This window comes from Anabrus simplex, chromosome 2 (genome assembly GCF_040414725.1).
Source record: "Anabrus simplex isolate iqAnaSimp1 chromosome 2, ASM4041472v1, whole genome shotgun sequence".
Taxonomy (NCBI): domain Eukaryota; kingdom Metazoa; phylum Arthropoda; class Insecta; order Orthoptera; family Tettigoniidae; genus Anabrus; species Anabrus simplex.
The window spans coordinates 1,198,734,351-1,198,751,163 of record NC_090266.1 but is presented as its reverse complement, the minus strand read 5'-3'; the positions used below and the strand labels follow the sequence as shown (position 1 = coordinate 1,198,751,163).

The 16,813-nt window shown below is 38.9% G+C and overlaps 1 protein-coding gene across 6 annotated transcripts in view; it reads left to right on the top strand.

The window, feature by feature from the left end:
• The window catches only part of Cp110 (Centriolar coiled coil protein 110kDa), a 446,477-nt gene that overhangs the window by 254,996 nt on the left and 174,668 nt on the right, over positions 1-16,813 (top strand). For all 6 annotated transcript variants that reach the window (XM_067142187.2, XM_067142186.2, XM_068226427.1 and 3 more), the window contains 2 exons: positions 2,305-2,358; positions 15,528-15,575. In XM_067142187.2, the coding sequence (XP_066998288.2) occupies positions 2,305-2,358; positions 15,528-15,575 (102 nt within the window). The remainder of the gene's footprint in view (positions 1-2,304; positions 2,359-15,527; positions 15,576-16,813) is intronic.

Genomic DNA, 16,813 nt, shown 5'->3' with positions numbered 1-16,813 from the left:
GGCAAGTATTAAAATTTTCAATGCGGGCCTGTAGCAAATAATCTAATTATGATCAAATTTGATGGGGACGTTATGATCTCGGTGAGCTTGCCCACGGCATTCTTTCCAGCACATTTCCAGAGTTCAGCAACAATGGAGTCCTCTCCAGCTGCTTTATTATTCTTAAGAAATTGAATGATTTCACAAACTTCTTTCTGTGCAGGATGTAGGGAGTCCAGATTCAGTGTGGTTTGTTTGTAATCAAAATCTTCGCTGGGTGGATCACAATTAAGTAAGTTCTTAAAATACTGTGCTAAGAGGTGGCAGTTGTCTTTGTCGTTAAAAGCCAGGTTGCCCTGTGAGTCTCTGAAGTGAAGACTTGGTGGAGTGTATTTTCCAAGTGTCTGCTTGAGAGTTTTGTAGAAGTCCCTGGATTTATTTTTAATGAACCTCTCTTCGATCTGGATTAGTTGGTTGTGTGTGAAGGCCCGTTTGGTTCCTCGGAGTATCTAGGTTGTAAGTTTCCTTTGTTCCAGAAAGTTCTCCCAATTGCGCTTGGACTTTTTAGAGTTCCATTTCATCCTGTCTTTGAGCTATTGTATTGTCACAGTCTTCATTCCACCACAGATGTTTCCTTTTTCTAGTAAGAGGGGCAAGCTCACTGGCCGTCTTGATAAGAGCTTTTTTCAGTTGGTCCCAACTGTGAAGATCTGCATTGTTCAGTCTTCATCTTACTTCTTGATTAAGTCGCTATATATAAAATCCGACCCTCTTGGAGGTTCTGTGTAATCTAGTGTTTCTAGGCTGAAGTATGAATTTGATCTTTGAGAGGTAGTGGTCTGAGTCCAGATTGGCACTTCTTAATACTTTAATGTTTTGTATTTCCTTTTGGGATTTTCTTGAGATGGCCACATGATCTATCTGGAATTCACCCAGGTTGGTGTTAGAAGAGATCCAAGTCTTCTCTTTTCTTGGCAGATGTTTAAAGGCTGTAGATTTCATGACCAATTAGAAAGTCCTGCACATTTCTATCAATCGTTCTCTTTTGTGATTAGTTCATTTATGCGCCGGAAAGTTGCCCACTATGTTTCTGTATTTCTTCTCTCTTCCCGTTTGGGCATTGAAATCGCCAAGCAGTATGAAGGTATGTCTCTTTGGAATTTGAGAGAGAATATCTTGTAGGTCTTCCTAGAATTTGTCAGTTCTGTCTGGGTTGCGCTTGTTGTCCTCGTTTATTGGGGCATGTGCATTGACTAAAGTGTAGCCCTCATTAGCACATTTGAGAGAGAGGATCGATACATGACTGCTTGGGGAGGTAAAATCAATGACTGAATCCAGTATGTTGTGGCTGATTATAAATCCTGTACCTAAGTGAGGTACACTCTTCATTAACCGCTGACCCACTTTGCCTTTTAGGATTCTGTATCCTTGTGACTTGAAGGCATGTTCATCAGTGAATCTGGTTTGCTGTACTGCTGTCAGTACTATGTTATGCCGTGTTAGTGAGTCGGTCAGATGTTTCAGTTTCCCACTTTGAGCAAAGGTTGCGAAGAAATTTTGCCGCCCTGATCTGAGTTTACGTCCAAGGATTTCAGGATGCTCCGACTCGTCCTTAGGGCAACGGTGGATTGCTTACCACCTGGGGTAGTGCATTTAGCAAAATGTTTCTCCATGCTCAGTTGAAGATCATTCTTGAAGGGGCAGTGACAAATCACTGTCCAAATTACTAACCAAGTTGTTAGCTTGAGAGGCTTATTATTCGGGGTTGTCACCCCGAGACAGGTTGCCTTCGCCGTGGCTAGGGAGCCATGTATACCCCACATTATTATTATTATTATTATTATTATTATTATTATTATTATTATTATTATTATTATTACTATTATTATTATTATTATTATTATTAAAAATAGGAAATAACCGCATCTTACAACCTGTTTCAAACCTTCATCTCATAACCTACCATATAGGTTTGTTCTTGCTACTTCACTAGCTAAGAGATTTTTCCTCAGTCTATAATATCATCATTCTATAGCTAAGAACAAAATAGAAATGTTGCTTTTTGTTAAATTAGGTTCTCTAAATACACAGGGTGATTTTTTTCCACAGTGTACAAACTCTAGGGATTGATCGAGGAGAGGATATGGAACATATAAGGTCTAATGAATGTGTGTCCGGAAATGCATGGTTTGTATGTTAGGAACCATTTATTCAGTATAAATATAAATATAATTCTATTTTTGTAAAATGAAATATAATTTGATACTTTGTTCCATCTATCTTGTGAAGTTAATATAACTTTATTCATTTTTCTTTTCTTTACAGTAAGAAGTCCTCCAAGCTCTCCTTCACCAAAGAAGGCTCTTCGTAAATCAAGTTGTAAGAAGCTGATTCATTGTACCTATATTTTTTTAAATTAGATTAACAATAACGGTTTGCTTTGCAGTAGAAGTCCGCTATAGTGTATACGGCATATAACGAGAACCCTGCTATAATGACAGTTTTTTTCTGCCCCTTGAAAATTCCTATATTAAACTGAGCATTATCCTTCGGTTACAGCGAGAGCCCTGTCACCGACACATCCGTCATTACGAGTAATTGAGCGTGCACAATTTTTTCCGTTACCAATATTTATGCACCTTAACGATTATATTGCATGTGATTGATCATCTTCAGCATTGTTTTCTCCCTATGTCCGCTAGTGAGCTCTCTCTTCGACATTCGAATGTGATGTTGGAGTCAATTAGTGATACGCATTGACTGCTGTTCCTTAAAGTAAAGTTGAAATGAAAGATGGGAACATGTCTTCATAATAAGTGCGTAAATGTGTCCGATAGCAGTTGTTAACTAGTTAGAAATATACACTAAAGTAAAGATCACTTAATTTTAATGCTATATACTTAAATAAAGAATGGGATACACCTAAAGTTATGGCAGAGTGCTTCATTGCTTTCAGAGGTTAGTTTATGTTTTCTTATGTCTGGTTAAATTTCGGAAAGGCTATTATCATGTAAATTTTTATAATTACTCTGCTGGTGCTTGAAATATGTTTTCGTGATGGATATAGTACAGTTCAGTACAGTGACATTGTTTGAATAAAAAAATGAAACATTTGCCAAAAAAAATCTGATCGATCATCTTCGGTATCGATTTCTTGCTATGTTCACTTGGGAGCTCTCTCGTCGACATTCGAAGGTGATGTTGGAGTCAATTAGTAATACCTGTCGACTGCTGTTCCTAAAGAAAATTAGAAATGAGAGAGAACACATTTTCAAAATAAATACGTAAATAACTTGGAAGATAGCAGATGTTAACTTGTTAGAAATTTAGACTAAAGTAAACAATCGATTAACTTTAATACCAAATACTGAAATTAAGTAAAAATGTGATATATCTCAAGAGATGGCAGAGCGCAACATTGATTTCAGAGGTTAGATTAAATATTCTCGCATCTTTTTAAATTTCAGAAAGGCTATTCCCATGTAAATTTATGGTGAGAAGATTATCCCATCTCTAATGACCCCTGATATGTTAAGTTAGGTTAGGTGACTCTGTGTGAATAAGAAAACAAACATTTGCCGCACAGTACGATCGATCATCTCTGGTATCGTTTTCTCGCTATGCACATTTGTGAGCTCCCTCGTCGACATTTGAAGGTGATGTCGGGGTCGATTATAATACCCGTCGACTACTGTTCCATAAAGAAAATATATTAGTAATGGAAGAGAAGAACATGTTTTTGTTATAAATATGTAAATAATGCTGTCGATACTAGTTCATTCGTTAGAAATAAAGGTTGAAGTAAACGATCGCTTAATTTTAATGTTATGTACTGAAATTAACAGCCTCCGTGGCTCAGGCAGCAGCGCATCGACCTCTCACCGCTGGGTTCTGTGGTTCAAATCCTGGTCACTCCATGTGAGATTTGTGCTGGACAAAGTGGAGGTGGGACAGGTTTTTCTCCGGGTACTCCGTTTTTCCCTGTCATCTTTCATTCCAGCAACACTCTCCACTATCATTTCATCTGTCAGTCATTAATCACTGCCCCAGAGGAGTGCGACAGGCTTCGGCAGCTGGCACAATTCTTATCCTCGCCGCAACACGGGGCTTCATTCATTCTATCCCTGACCATGTCACTGACTGGAAAACAGGTTGTAGGTTTTCATTCTCATACTGAAATTAAGTAAGAATGTGATACACCTCAAGATATAGAAGTGTGCATCACTTATTTCAGAGGACAGTTCATTTTTCTCGCATCTGGTTAAATTTTGGAAATGCTATTCCCATGTAAATGTATAGAGAGGAGGTTATAATTTCTCTACAGGTGCTTGAAATATGTTTTCATTATATATACTGTTAAGAGACACTGTTTGAATGAGAAAACTAAAACATTTGCCACAGAAGCCTCTGGACTGATGCTGTAATTTCTTCACAACGAAATTAATATACACTTTTACATAGTATCGAAGTTTGTAAAATAACAAAAGAATAAGTGCGGATATCATCCGTGAAAACACAAGTTTTGAACAAACTGATTGCCGTTTCATACCGATTTTAATGTGTGTGGGTTTTACAAAAAATCTGAGAAAACGACAATCTGCTGTAGCGAGTACTTTTTTTGCTATTATGAATTCTTGCTGTAACGGACTTCTTCCGTATTTGGATCCATACATACATACGTTATCATTATAGACTGTTATGCCTTTCAGCGTTCAGTCTGCAAGCCTCTGTGAATTTACTAAATATCGCCACAATCCTCGATTTGCAACTAATGTTGTGGCCTCATTTAGTTCTATACCTCTTATCTTTAAATCATTAGAAACCGAGTCTAACCATCGTCGTCTTGGTCTACCTCTACTTCTCTTACCCTCCATAACAGAGTCCATTATTCTCCTAGGTAACCTATCCTCCTCCATTCGCCTCACATGACCCCACCACCAAAGCCAGTTTATGCGTACAGCTTCATCCATCGAGTTCATTCCTAAATTAGCCTTTATCTCCTCATTCTGAGTACCCTCCTGCCATTGTTCCCACATGTTTGTACCAGCAATCATTCTTGCTATTTTTATGTCTGTTACTTTTAATTTATGAATAAGATATCCTGAGTCCACCCAGCTTTCGCTCCCGTAAAGCAAAGTTGGTCTGAAAACAGACCGATGTAAAGATAGTTTTGTCTGGGAACTGACTTCCTTCTTCCAGAATACTGTTGATCGCAACTGCGAGCTCACTGCATTAGCTTTACGACATCTTGATTCAATCTCACCATATTACCATCCTGGGAGAACACACAACCTAAATACTTGAAATTATCTACCTGTTCATGCTTTGTATCACCAATCTGACATTCAGTTCAGTTGAATTTCTTACCTACCGACATCAATTTATTCTTCGAGATGCTAATTTTCATACCATACTCATTGCACCTATTTTCAAGTTCCAAGATATTAGACTGCAGGCTTTCGGCACAATCTGCCAATTAGAACAAGTCGTCAGCACAGGCCAGACTGCTTACTACATTTCCACCTAACTGAATCCCTCCCTGCCATTTTATACCTTTCAGCAGATTATTCGATGAAGCCATTTTGTCCCTGCCTTCCCACTATACTTCACCATTTCAGGTCTAATTGTATCTATTCCTGCTGCTTTATGACAATGGTGGTTATTTACCATCCTTTCCACTTACTCAAGCATAATTTCACCAACATCATTTTCCTCCTCCCCATGAGCTTGGCTGTTCGCAACACCACCAGTATGCTTTCTTTTAACATTGAGAAGATGTTCAAAATATTCCCTCCACCTCTCCAGTGATTCTCTGGGTTCTATTATGAGTTCACCTGAATTACTCAAAACCCTGTTCATTTCTTTTTTACCTCCCTTCCTAAGATTCTTTATTACTGTCCAGAAAGGTTTCCCTGCTGCTTGACCTAGCCTTTACAGGTTGTTACCAAAATCTTCCCATGACTTATTTTTGGATTCAACAACTATTTGTTTCGCTCTGTATCTTTCATCTACGTACAAATCCCTGTCTGCCTCGGCCCTTGTTGGAGCCATTTCTGATAAGCCTTCTTTTTACGTTTACAAGCTGCTCTCACTTCATCATTCCACCATGATGTTCACCTTTTCCCATCTCTACACACAGTCGTTCCTAGGCATTCCCTTGCTGTTTCTAGCTGTTTCTACTACAGCATCCCTGTATGCCACCCATTCACTTTCTATATCCTGAACCTGATTACTGTCTACTGTTTGAAACTTCTCACTAATCATATCCATGTACTTCTGTCTAATTTCCTCATCCTGGAGATTTTCTACCCATATTCATTTGCAGACAGATTTCACTTTCTCCACCCTAGGCCTAGATATACTTAGTTCACTACAGATCAGATAGTAGTCTGTATCATTGAAAAATCCGCGGAAAACTCGTACATTCCTAACAGATTTCCTGAATTCGAAGTCTGTTAAGATATAGTCTATTAGGATCTGGTACCTCAATCCTCCCATGTGTAGCGGTGAATAGCCTTATGCTTGAAGAATGTATTCGTAACAGCTAAACCCATACTAGCACAGCAGTCCAGCAAACACTTCCCATTCCCATTAGCTTCCATATCTTCCCCACATTTACCAATCACCCTTTCGTATCCTTCAGTTCTATTCCCAACTCTCGCATTGAAATCGCCCATTAGCACTATTCTATCCTTACTGTTGACCCTGACCACGATGTCACTCAATGCTTCATAAAACTTGTCAACTTCATCCTCATCTGCACCCTCACATGGTGAATACACGGACACAATTCTAGTCCTAATTCCTCCAACTGACAAATCTACCCACATCATTCGCTCATTTACATGCCTAACAGAAACTGTGTTGCGTGCAATGGTATTCCTGATAAAGTGCCCTACTCCAGACTCTGCCCTTCCCTTTCTAACACCCGTCAAGTACACTTTATAATCTCCTATATCTTCCTCGTTATCTCCCCTTACCCGAATATCACTTACTCCTAGCACATCCATATGCATCCTCTTTGCTGACTCAGCCAGTTCTACTTTCTTTCTTCCATAAGCCCCATTAATATTGATAGCTCCCCATCGAATTCCATTTCATTCGCCAAGTTGTTTCCAAGGAGTCCCTCGCCTGTCAAATGGGAGTGGGACTCCGTTACTCCCGTAGGTCCGAGGCTTGCTTAAAATGTTCTGAGCTCGGTAAATTCATGAAGCAGGATGCTACCGTACTTGCACATAGTCCAAGTGAGGGTCTCTCCTCTAACGGGTTGTGGACCACCGGTGAATTGTATAGTCCTAGCTGCCTGAGCACAAGGAGGGCCATGACTCAGAGTATGTCCGAGATGCCCACTCCCATTCCATAGCAACTGGTATCCCGAATCTCAGGACCACTTACTATGCCACTCAGCCGTTGCCCATGTTTCACGAACTAGGACGTGACTACAGTAACCCACAAACAGGATCCATGTTGACTATAAACTAATCTGTTGCCTAATCAAATTAAATCATATAGTTCCATCTGGTCAATACTTTTTATTCTTTTTTATTTTGCTAATTTTCGTACATTTTTAAAACCTACTTGTTCTGCTGCTTAATCTACCGATCACTTCTAGGACATACTAACATCACTACCTATTCTTGTCTAATAAATAAATTACAATTTACATATGATTTGAATAAATATTTACCACCTGTACCTAAAAACAAAATTATCGCATGTCATTTCGAATAAAACATCAAGATCTCGGTGTATTAAAATTTCAGTCTGAATCATAACAAATTTGTCAAATTAACTACACCGTTAAAAGAAAGGAAGAAACTCTTTTGAAACAACTAATCTTAAACTAAACTAAAAAACTAAACTAAACTAAAAAAATCTTCTCTCAGTGTAAATGAATGTGTCTGTCATTGCGAATTGCATGATTTGAGGGGATGTTCAACAGGAGGAGCTGCAGTTATAAAATTTGCAATGACAGACATTAATTTAAATCAAGAGTAGATGTTTTTATTATAAGACTGGTTGTTTCATAAAAGGTTTTTTCTTTTTAGTGTGTAGTTCATTTGACAAATTTGTTATGATTCGGATTGAAATTTTAATACGCAGAGACCTTGATGTTTTATTTAATTTGACATACGATAATTTTGTTCTTAGATGTAGGTGGTTAATATTTATTCAAATGATATCCAAATTGTAATTTATTTATTAGGCAGGAAGAGGTAGTGATGTTAGCAAGTCCTAGAAGTGATTGGTATATTAAAACTCCGCTGAAGGAGAGAACAAGTAGGTTCTCGAAACATGTACGGAACTTAGCATAATAAAAAAGACTAAGTCCTTAAAAATGTAGTTAGTGGGACATAAATATAAATAACATCATCAATAAAAAAAGACTATAAAAAGTATTGACAAGGAGGAACTACATGATTTAATTTTATTATTTGGTAGATTGTACCTATATAACGCTGTTGTACCTGGTCTTGTGGCTGATGATGTCCCACGCTGTTACTGCTCCTTCCATCCACACCATAGAAAAGCTTTTAGCACCATGGAACCACGTATTACTCCACCGGAGGCTGTTCTACACATTCTGTAATTTCTAGAAGATCTGGATGGTCTGGGAGGTCGAGTTCCAGGGTTTATAATACCAATATAAAGGTCCGTTATTGGACATTATAAATTTTCCAGCTAACTCATTCCTGGTTGGCAGTGTTTCACCCCCGTGTGCTAGGTTGAGCTCATCAGTTGGTACCTAGCACACCTACCAAGACGCATGGCTAGTGCATACCGTGGAGGCCACTGCGTAGGCTACTTGAAGCCACCGGCAGTGTCATTGCGCTATGAGAGACTTTGTCTCACTACCAAAAATTGATGCCTGCTTGGCCATCAGATGTTATACGAGGCGTGTTTTTTTTAAGTAAGGTCCATTTGAAAGTAAGTACACAACAAAAGGTTATTTCAAAAAAGTATATTTCTTTTCAGAAAGTACATACTTCACTCTATTTTTCGACATAGTTGCCAAGTTTGTTCAAACACTTATCATACCTCGTAACCAATTTTAAAATAGCCTCTTTATAGAAACTTGCCGCCTGTTCCGATTACCAAGAGTTCACTGCCGTTTTCACGTCGTCGTCTTCATTGTAATGGTTGCCACTGAGGTGATGTTTGAGGTGGAGGAACAGATGTAATCGCTTGGCGCAAGATCAGGACTGTAGGGTGGGTGGTCTAAAACTTCCCAGCCAAAACTGTCCAATAAATCGTGGGTCTGACCTGCAGTGTGAGGTCTTGCATTGTCATGGAGAAGGACAATTCCCTTTGTCAGCATGCCGCGTCTTTTGTTTTGAATCGCTCTGCGTAGCTTTCTCAGGGTTTGGCAGTATGCTTCTGCATTGATCGTGGTTCCTCGTTGCATGAAGTCGACCAACAAAACACCATGCCTATCCCAAAACACAGACGCCATGATTTTGTGCTGGGACAGAGTCTGTTTGGCCTTCACCTTTACAGGTGAGTGTGTTTCTCCATTCCATGCTCTGTTGCTTCGATTCAGGCATGATATGCGAAACCCATGTTTCGTCTCCAGTTACGATCTGACTCAAGAAGCCGTCACCTTCTTCGTCATACCGAGTCAAGAACTTCATCGCACACTCAAATCTTTGGTTTTTGTGGTCCTCTGTTAGGAGTTTTGGGACCCAACGGGAGCACAGTTTTCTAAACTTTAGGTGTTCATAAACAATGTTGTAAAGCACTGATCTCGACACGTCAGGAAATTTGTTTGTGAGACCTGTTATTGTGAAGCGCCTGTTCTCACGAATCTTCGCTTCAACTGAAGCCACCAAATCGTCTGTAATCAAAGAAGGGCAACTGAGCGGTCCTCATCATGGATGTTGTCACGGCCATCTTTGAATTGTCGTACCCACTTACGCACTTTGCTTTCACTCATAACAGTATCACCGTACACTTCGCAAATCTGTCAATTAATTTCTGCAGCAGACAGGTTCCTTGCTGACAAAAACCGCATCACTGACCGAACCTCACACGCGGTGGGCGAGTTGATAGTCTTAAACATTTTGAAAGCACAGAATAGAACCGTACAGGTTAGGTACAGAGCTGAAACTAAGCACAGTTGTTCCCGAGGCATGCTGGTACACGTCGGACATGCTCGTTGCGAAATGCGCGCTAACTACTAGTGTCTACAACAAAATGGACCTTACTTAGAAAACACACTCCGTAGATGTTGATTCCTATAGGGAATCTGATATATTTGTCCCGAATGAGTAAATTTATAATACCAATATAAACGGTCTGTTATTGTACATTATAAATTTTCCAGCTGACTCATTCCTGATTACCAGCGTTTTGCCCCGTGTGCTAGGTTGGGCTCATCCGTTGGTACCTAGCACACCTACCAAGACGCATGGCTAGTGCATACTGTGGAGGCCACTGCGTAGGCTATTTGCAGCCACCGTCAGTGCCAATGCACTATGAGAGAGTTTGTCTCACTACCAAAAAGTGATGCCTGCTTGGCCATCAGATGATATGTATGTTGATTCCCATAGGGAATCTGAAATATTTGTCCCGAATGAGTAAATTTATAATACCAATATAAATGGTCCGTTATTGGACATTATAAATTTTCCAGCTAACTCATCCCTGGTTGCCAGCATTTCGCCCCCCGTGTGCTAGGTTGTGCTCATCAATTGGTACCTGGCACACCTACCAAGATGCATGGCTAGTGCATACCGTGGAGGCCACTGCGTAGGCTACTTGAAGCCACCGGTAGTACCAATGCAGGTGCCTCCACGGTATGCACTAGCCATGCATCTTGAGAGATGTGCTAGGTACCAACTGATGAGCCCAACCTAGCACACGGGGGCAAAACGCTGGCAACCAGGAATGAGTTAGCTGGAAAATTTATAATGTCCAATAATGGACCATTTATATTAGTATTATAAATTTACTCATTCGGGACAAATATTTCAGATTCCCTATGGGAATCATCGTCTATATCATCTGATGGCCAAGCAGGCATCAATTTTTGGTAGTGAGGCAAAGTCTCTCATAGTGCATTGGCACTGCCGGTGGCTTCAAGTACCTACGCAGTGGCCTCCACAGTATGCACTAGCCAGCGTCTTGAGGTCCGATTACCCTCACACTCACGATAACTCTTTCAATCGCTGACTTACCGTCTTCAGTCCAGCTACTCACTGGGCACTCCGACACAACAACAACAGCTCCTCGTTCGGACCTCGGTGGGTCACCAGTGACAGCCAACTCCTCTGTTGCCTTCAACCGAGCCACTGAGTCTCTCACTGACTCCACCATGGAGACAACACTGACCCCGAGTTCATCACTGACTCCAAGTCCAGCACCACCACTGAATGTCTGCGGCTAGTCTGTCTTTTCATATCTGGAGGGATGGGTACCAGAATATTTGCGATGTGGCCAGAGACGGAATATTATCGTAGCATTTCCAAGAAATTCACATGTAAGCCGGCCGATGAGAACAATTCACTTCAGGCTGCCTGTGAGCTCTCTGGTTGGCTGAAAGTATCGAAAGGGGCTGGTAACACTATGAACAACAAGGGTGAAGGAGTACAACCTTGTCTAACCCCTGTAAGTACCTGGAACGAAAAACTCATTCTATCATCGATTCTCACTGCATTCCAATTGTCAATAAAATACCTTTGATTGATTTTAATAATCTACCCTTAATCCCATAGTCCCCCAGTACGGTGAACATAATTTCCCTCGGTACTCTGTCATATACCTTCTCAAGACATTTACGGTTACCTATTAAATAATTTATTTTGCAAATCTTGAAGGGGTGTCAACATTTAGTGAAATGTGGTCAGAATTATGATATTAAAGGAAATATTGAGGCTACTGTGTAAAATCCATGCACAATAAGGAAATACGGAAAGCAGATTTGAACTCAGCCCACTTAAGTTAGGTAAGATCACCTATTAATTCTTTTACAGGAGGAAGAATATATTATTTTGCAGGCTTGTGTAATCAATTATAGGAGAAAGATTTTGAAGAATTCCCATCCTTAAAATGATGCGACTTACCTGTTTGTGACACTGATAGTTGCTCTGAAGCCACTATACAATTTGCCATGGTTCAGAAATATTGAAGAAATGTTGAATTAAACATACTTATCATGATGCCTTCTGCTGTAAGTTTTGAGGAGACTCCAGTCTTATTTCAAAGGGAAATGATAAGGCTTCAGTGAAACACAATTTTGAAAGATAAGTAGTACAGTATTCCAGTTGGATTCTTTGCATTCTCTAAGAACTTTGAACAAAAGGATTTTCAGTTGTAATTGCAAGATTTCTCACTTTTTCAATGCACTTATAATTGTTTTGTCTATATGAAGAGCAAACACACATTTAAAATGACACTTAATAAGTTATAAACGCAGACACTCCAGCAGCATTTTTACTCTCCGAGACCTAAGCAGCTGTACGCGAGGCACACGCATAGTTCTTGACCTTGCAAGGAGCGTGCACATGTTTTGACCTGGCAAGCATGAGTCGCCAGTCTGAATCTCAGCTGGTAACATGGTGAGATAGTTATCATTGCAACACCATATTTTCGTATGTAAAAGTTATTTTAAGTACATGTCGGCTCAACGGGTACACAATGCATTTGTTCAGCAATTTCCTGGTAATGTGCCACCTTCACAAGCACAGATTCATATAATTGTAAATAAATTTGAAACACTGGCTTTGTGCTCAATAAAAAACATGTACACACACAAATGGTTTTAACAAAGGAAAATCTAGATGACATTGGTGCGAATCTTGAACGGTCACCGAATAAATCACCCACAAAATTAGCACAACAAGTAGGGATTCCGGTTTTTTCTGCACGCAGAGTTACAAAGCTGTTACACATCAAACCGTACAGGTTTACACTGGCCCATTGTTTGAAACCTGCTGATCCAGCCTCAAGAGTGAGATACTGTGAGTTGTATCTTGCATCATTGAATGATTGTTTATTCGACCCACATCTTGTGTTCTGTTTGGATGAAGCCTGGTTTCATCTTAATATGTAGGATGCTAAAAGGTTTGTTTTTTCACCTATTCAATACATATAAATTTTATAAATAGGAATTTATTATTGATTCCACTTGAGACATGTTTCGCCCTTCATTGAGGGCATCATCAGTCAAATTATCACCTCAAGGTAAAAAATCAGGTACCTGGTTAGTAGTTGACATGCACAAATAAATACATATTATTAATACACATACAAAAATTAAGTATGGGAAATAGTTGTAAAAAAGTGATGGTTGAGCATATAGGTTTATAGATGAAAAGTCAGCACCAATGCGTAAAATTAACATAGTAGAGTTCGGCAGTGGTGCTCTGGAGAAACAATTGACGCAATCATAGGAAAATAAAAAGTTTAAAAATATTTACATTATAACAATTAAGGGAGAAAAGGTGTAGTGTTCGGCGTCAATGTTTGTAACCAAAAATTAATGTCAAAGGTTGTTAACTATACAGTATTTACATTGTTCAATTGAACAGTTGAGATAAAGTTTTAAAAATAATTACATTATAACATTCAGCGTAAATGTTTGTAATAAAAACTAATGTCAATGGTTGGTAACTATATAGTAATTACATTATCTAATTGAACAGTTGAGAATTTACAAATATATACATAATTACACAAGAGCAGCTTGGTGTGCAAGGATAAAAAATTTCTAGTACCAAGTGCGTCCTGATGTTTTAGAGGTTGGAAGAAGGAATTAGCATTGACATTTCAGAAATATGTAGATCAGTTTATTTTAGTTAAAATCACCGGGGGTAGGGAAATATTTCATAGCCATATGAGGTTTTATAGGCTTCAAGTTGAAAGTTGTCCGGTTACAGCGCCGAGATCGGTATGGAGACTGGTCAGTGTGGATGGAGATTCATGGGTAATCCGTGCGTTTGAATGGCAACAATGGTGACAGTTATTAGTGGGTAATTGCTAATTAGGAAAATGTTGCGGGTTGAAACTTTCGCTTATTCTTTTAGTTGACTTCTGTAGCATCGAATGTGATGTGAAGACATCGGTGTGAAATGCCGGTGAGACAAATTGATATTGTTCCGTGGAATAAAGTATGGCGGACATCGGGATGAAGTTATTGTTCTTTACTGGTCTGGTGAGATAGAATAGAGTTGCTTGTGTTATGAACTGCTGTGGAGAGATTAGAAAGTATACGGCAACTGCAGAGTCAGAGCATTATAGCTGGGGTGAGGCATCTTCTCATTCTGACTGCGAAGAGGAGCCGTAGTGGCACGCCATATTCGTGCCGATGTGCGCTGGGTTCCGGCGTGTTGTTGAAAGTTGTATTGTATGAAGTGGAAGTTATCTGATGTGTCGCTGAGAGGTAATTGTTGATGAGTATTGGTGGACTATGAAGGAGGCTCGGTAATGCGTAATGCGGTAATGCGTATTACCGACTTCTAGTTAGATGCTATCTGTCCTCTTAATACTATTCGGTGGTATTTTTTATCCTTAATTTAGTGGTTTGTAAATAAAATCTTCTATGGATTGTTCAGTGGAGTTTCCCCAGCTAGACTGAAGAGTCCCATTCTTATTGTCAACATCAGAAAATGGCACTAAACAATCCAAAGAAGATTTTGGCTACAAACCACTAAATTAAGGATAAGAAATATCACCATAGTATTAAGAGGACGGATAGCATCTAGAAGAAGAAGAAGAAGAATGGAGGAAGAAGAAGATGAAGAGGAAGAATAAGAAGAAGAAGAAGAAGAAGGAGGAGGAGGAGGTTAACATAATGACACACAAATGGTTTTAAGAACTTCGAGAATGTTTTCCATGTTATTTTAAACAACATTCCCATTGCGTTTTCTAGATGCAAATGATTTCTATAGCTGAAGATGTTCCATGTAGAGGATCGAAACTTGTACTAACTCTCATTTTAAATATGTGTTTGTTCTTGATATAGACAAAGCAAAAATAAGTGCATTCAAAAGATGGGAAATCTCTCAATTAACAATTAATTTAACGTCAGTACGGATTCTTGACAATGAAATATATAAATTGTAAAACGATTTTCTGCGTATCCATATATTGGCATGCAAATTAATTACTATGTTTGGCTCTACACACTTTCGCGACACACTTATGCGAACACATATTCTCAGTTATAAATCTGAATAAGAGTGAAACTAGGTCATGCTTGTTCGATTTTGCATTCAAAGTAGTGTTATGCATTCATTCTGCCCAAACAGTTCACCATGACATCACTAAGTTGGTGAAATCAAAGAAATATCCATTTCATTATGCTTATTTTTTAAAGGGTGGTGTTTGTAATTTCTAAATTTCTTCTGTACCTCATAAAAGATGTCATCCATACACCTCGCTCTTTCCTGTTCACTCGCTCTACCTCTCTGTCATAATCTCTAACAAGGTTATGCCACTTTGGAATTATATTAGTGCCAGGTGTTGTGTAATTGCTTAAATGGCTCAAATATTATTTTTCATGTAAATGCTCATAATCACGATGATAATTGTTGTCTCTTTCTTTGTAGTGGGAAGTCCTGCTTATTCTCCATCTTCTGAAATATGTGTATGTTCTGGTAAGTTTCTGATTTAATATAAAGTATGAATATTTTAATAACTGTGCTACATGAAAAGAATATAACTGATCGTATGTAACACAAAATGTTGAATACATGGAATGTATTAATAAAACAGTTGTATCCGTAAGAACTATAGCTAACAGAAAGATGAGAAATTCATTATACTCAGAAGTCATACATCAGGATTAAGTCAACATTCTTTTCATCACTAAATTGAAGAGCATGGTTTGTTAAAAAGTGCTTAGTAAATGACTTGTACCATGCTTCCTTACTTTCTGAATTGTGCCTATCATGAGCAAATTGCTTCTGTTAGATGTGCAATATTTAAGACTGTCTAGCTAAAGCTTCTTTTCTGCACTGTATAATAATTTTATCTTTTACTGCTAGTTAGTTTATTTACAGAGTTGGAACAGGGATGCCAAGAGAAGATAGAGATTTCTTTTAGTCTTTCTTAGAAAGTTTACAATGAATGTAAAAAAAGGGTAATAAAAGAAAATGATTATTCGTATATTCTTTCTGGAATAACGTCTGGCTCCATGGCTAAATGGGTAGCGTGCTGGCCTATCGTCACAGGAGTTCCGGGTTTGATTCCTGGGAAGGTCGGAAATTTTTAACCATCGTTGGTTAATTCCAGTGGCACGGGGGTTGGGTGTATGTGCATCTTCATCCTCATTTCATCCCCATCATGACACGCAGGTCACCTACGGGCGTCAAATCAAAAGACCTGCACCTGGCAAGCCAAACATGCCCTTGGACACTCCCAGCACTAAAAGCCATATGCCATTTCATTTCTGGAAGAACAAATTCAAATTTAAAAAATAAATTTTGTACACAAAATATTAGCATGTTTGCTGTTGATTCTTGATCTTTGACTTTTGGGTATGTCAAAATTCCATTTTCCTGTCAGCCATAGTTCTTTTACTTTGTCTTGTTTTATAATTATGTAAAGAAGAATAATGATTTAGAGAGGGAGTTCCCTTAATTTTAATTTTTCTTACCACGACTGAATTGGCTGTACAATTCAGGCCATGTAGCAGTTAGCTTACATTTGGGAGATGGTGGGTGCAAACCCCAATATCGGGAGCCTTGACGATTGTTTCCCATTTTCATTCCAGGCAAATGCTGAGGCTGTACCTTAATTAAGGCCACAGTTGATTCCTTCCCAATCTTAGCCAATTTTTATCTCATTGTCTCTTAAAAAAAATCTAGTTTGAATTGGTGCAACATTAAGCCAC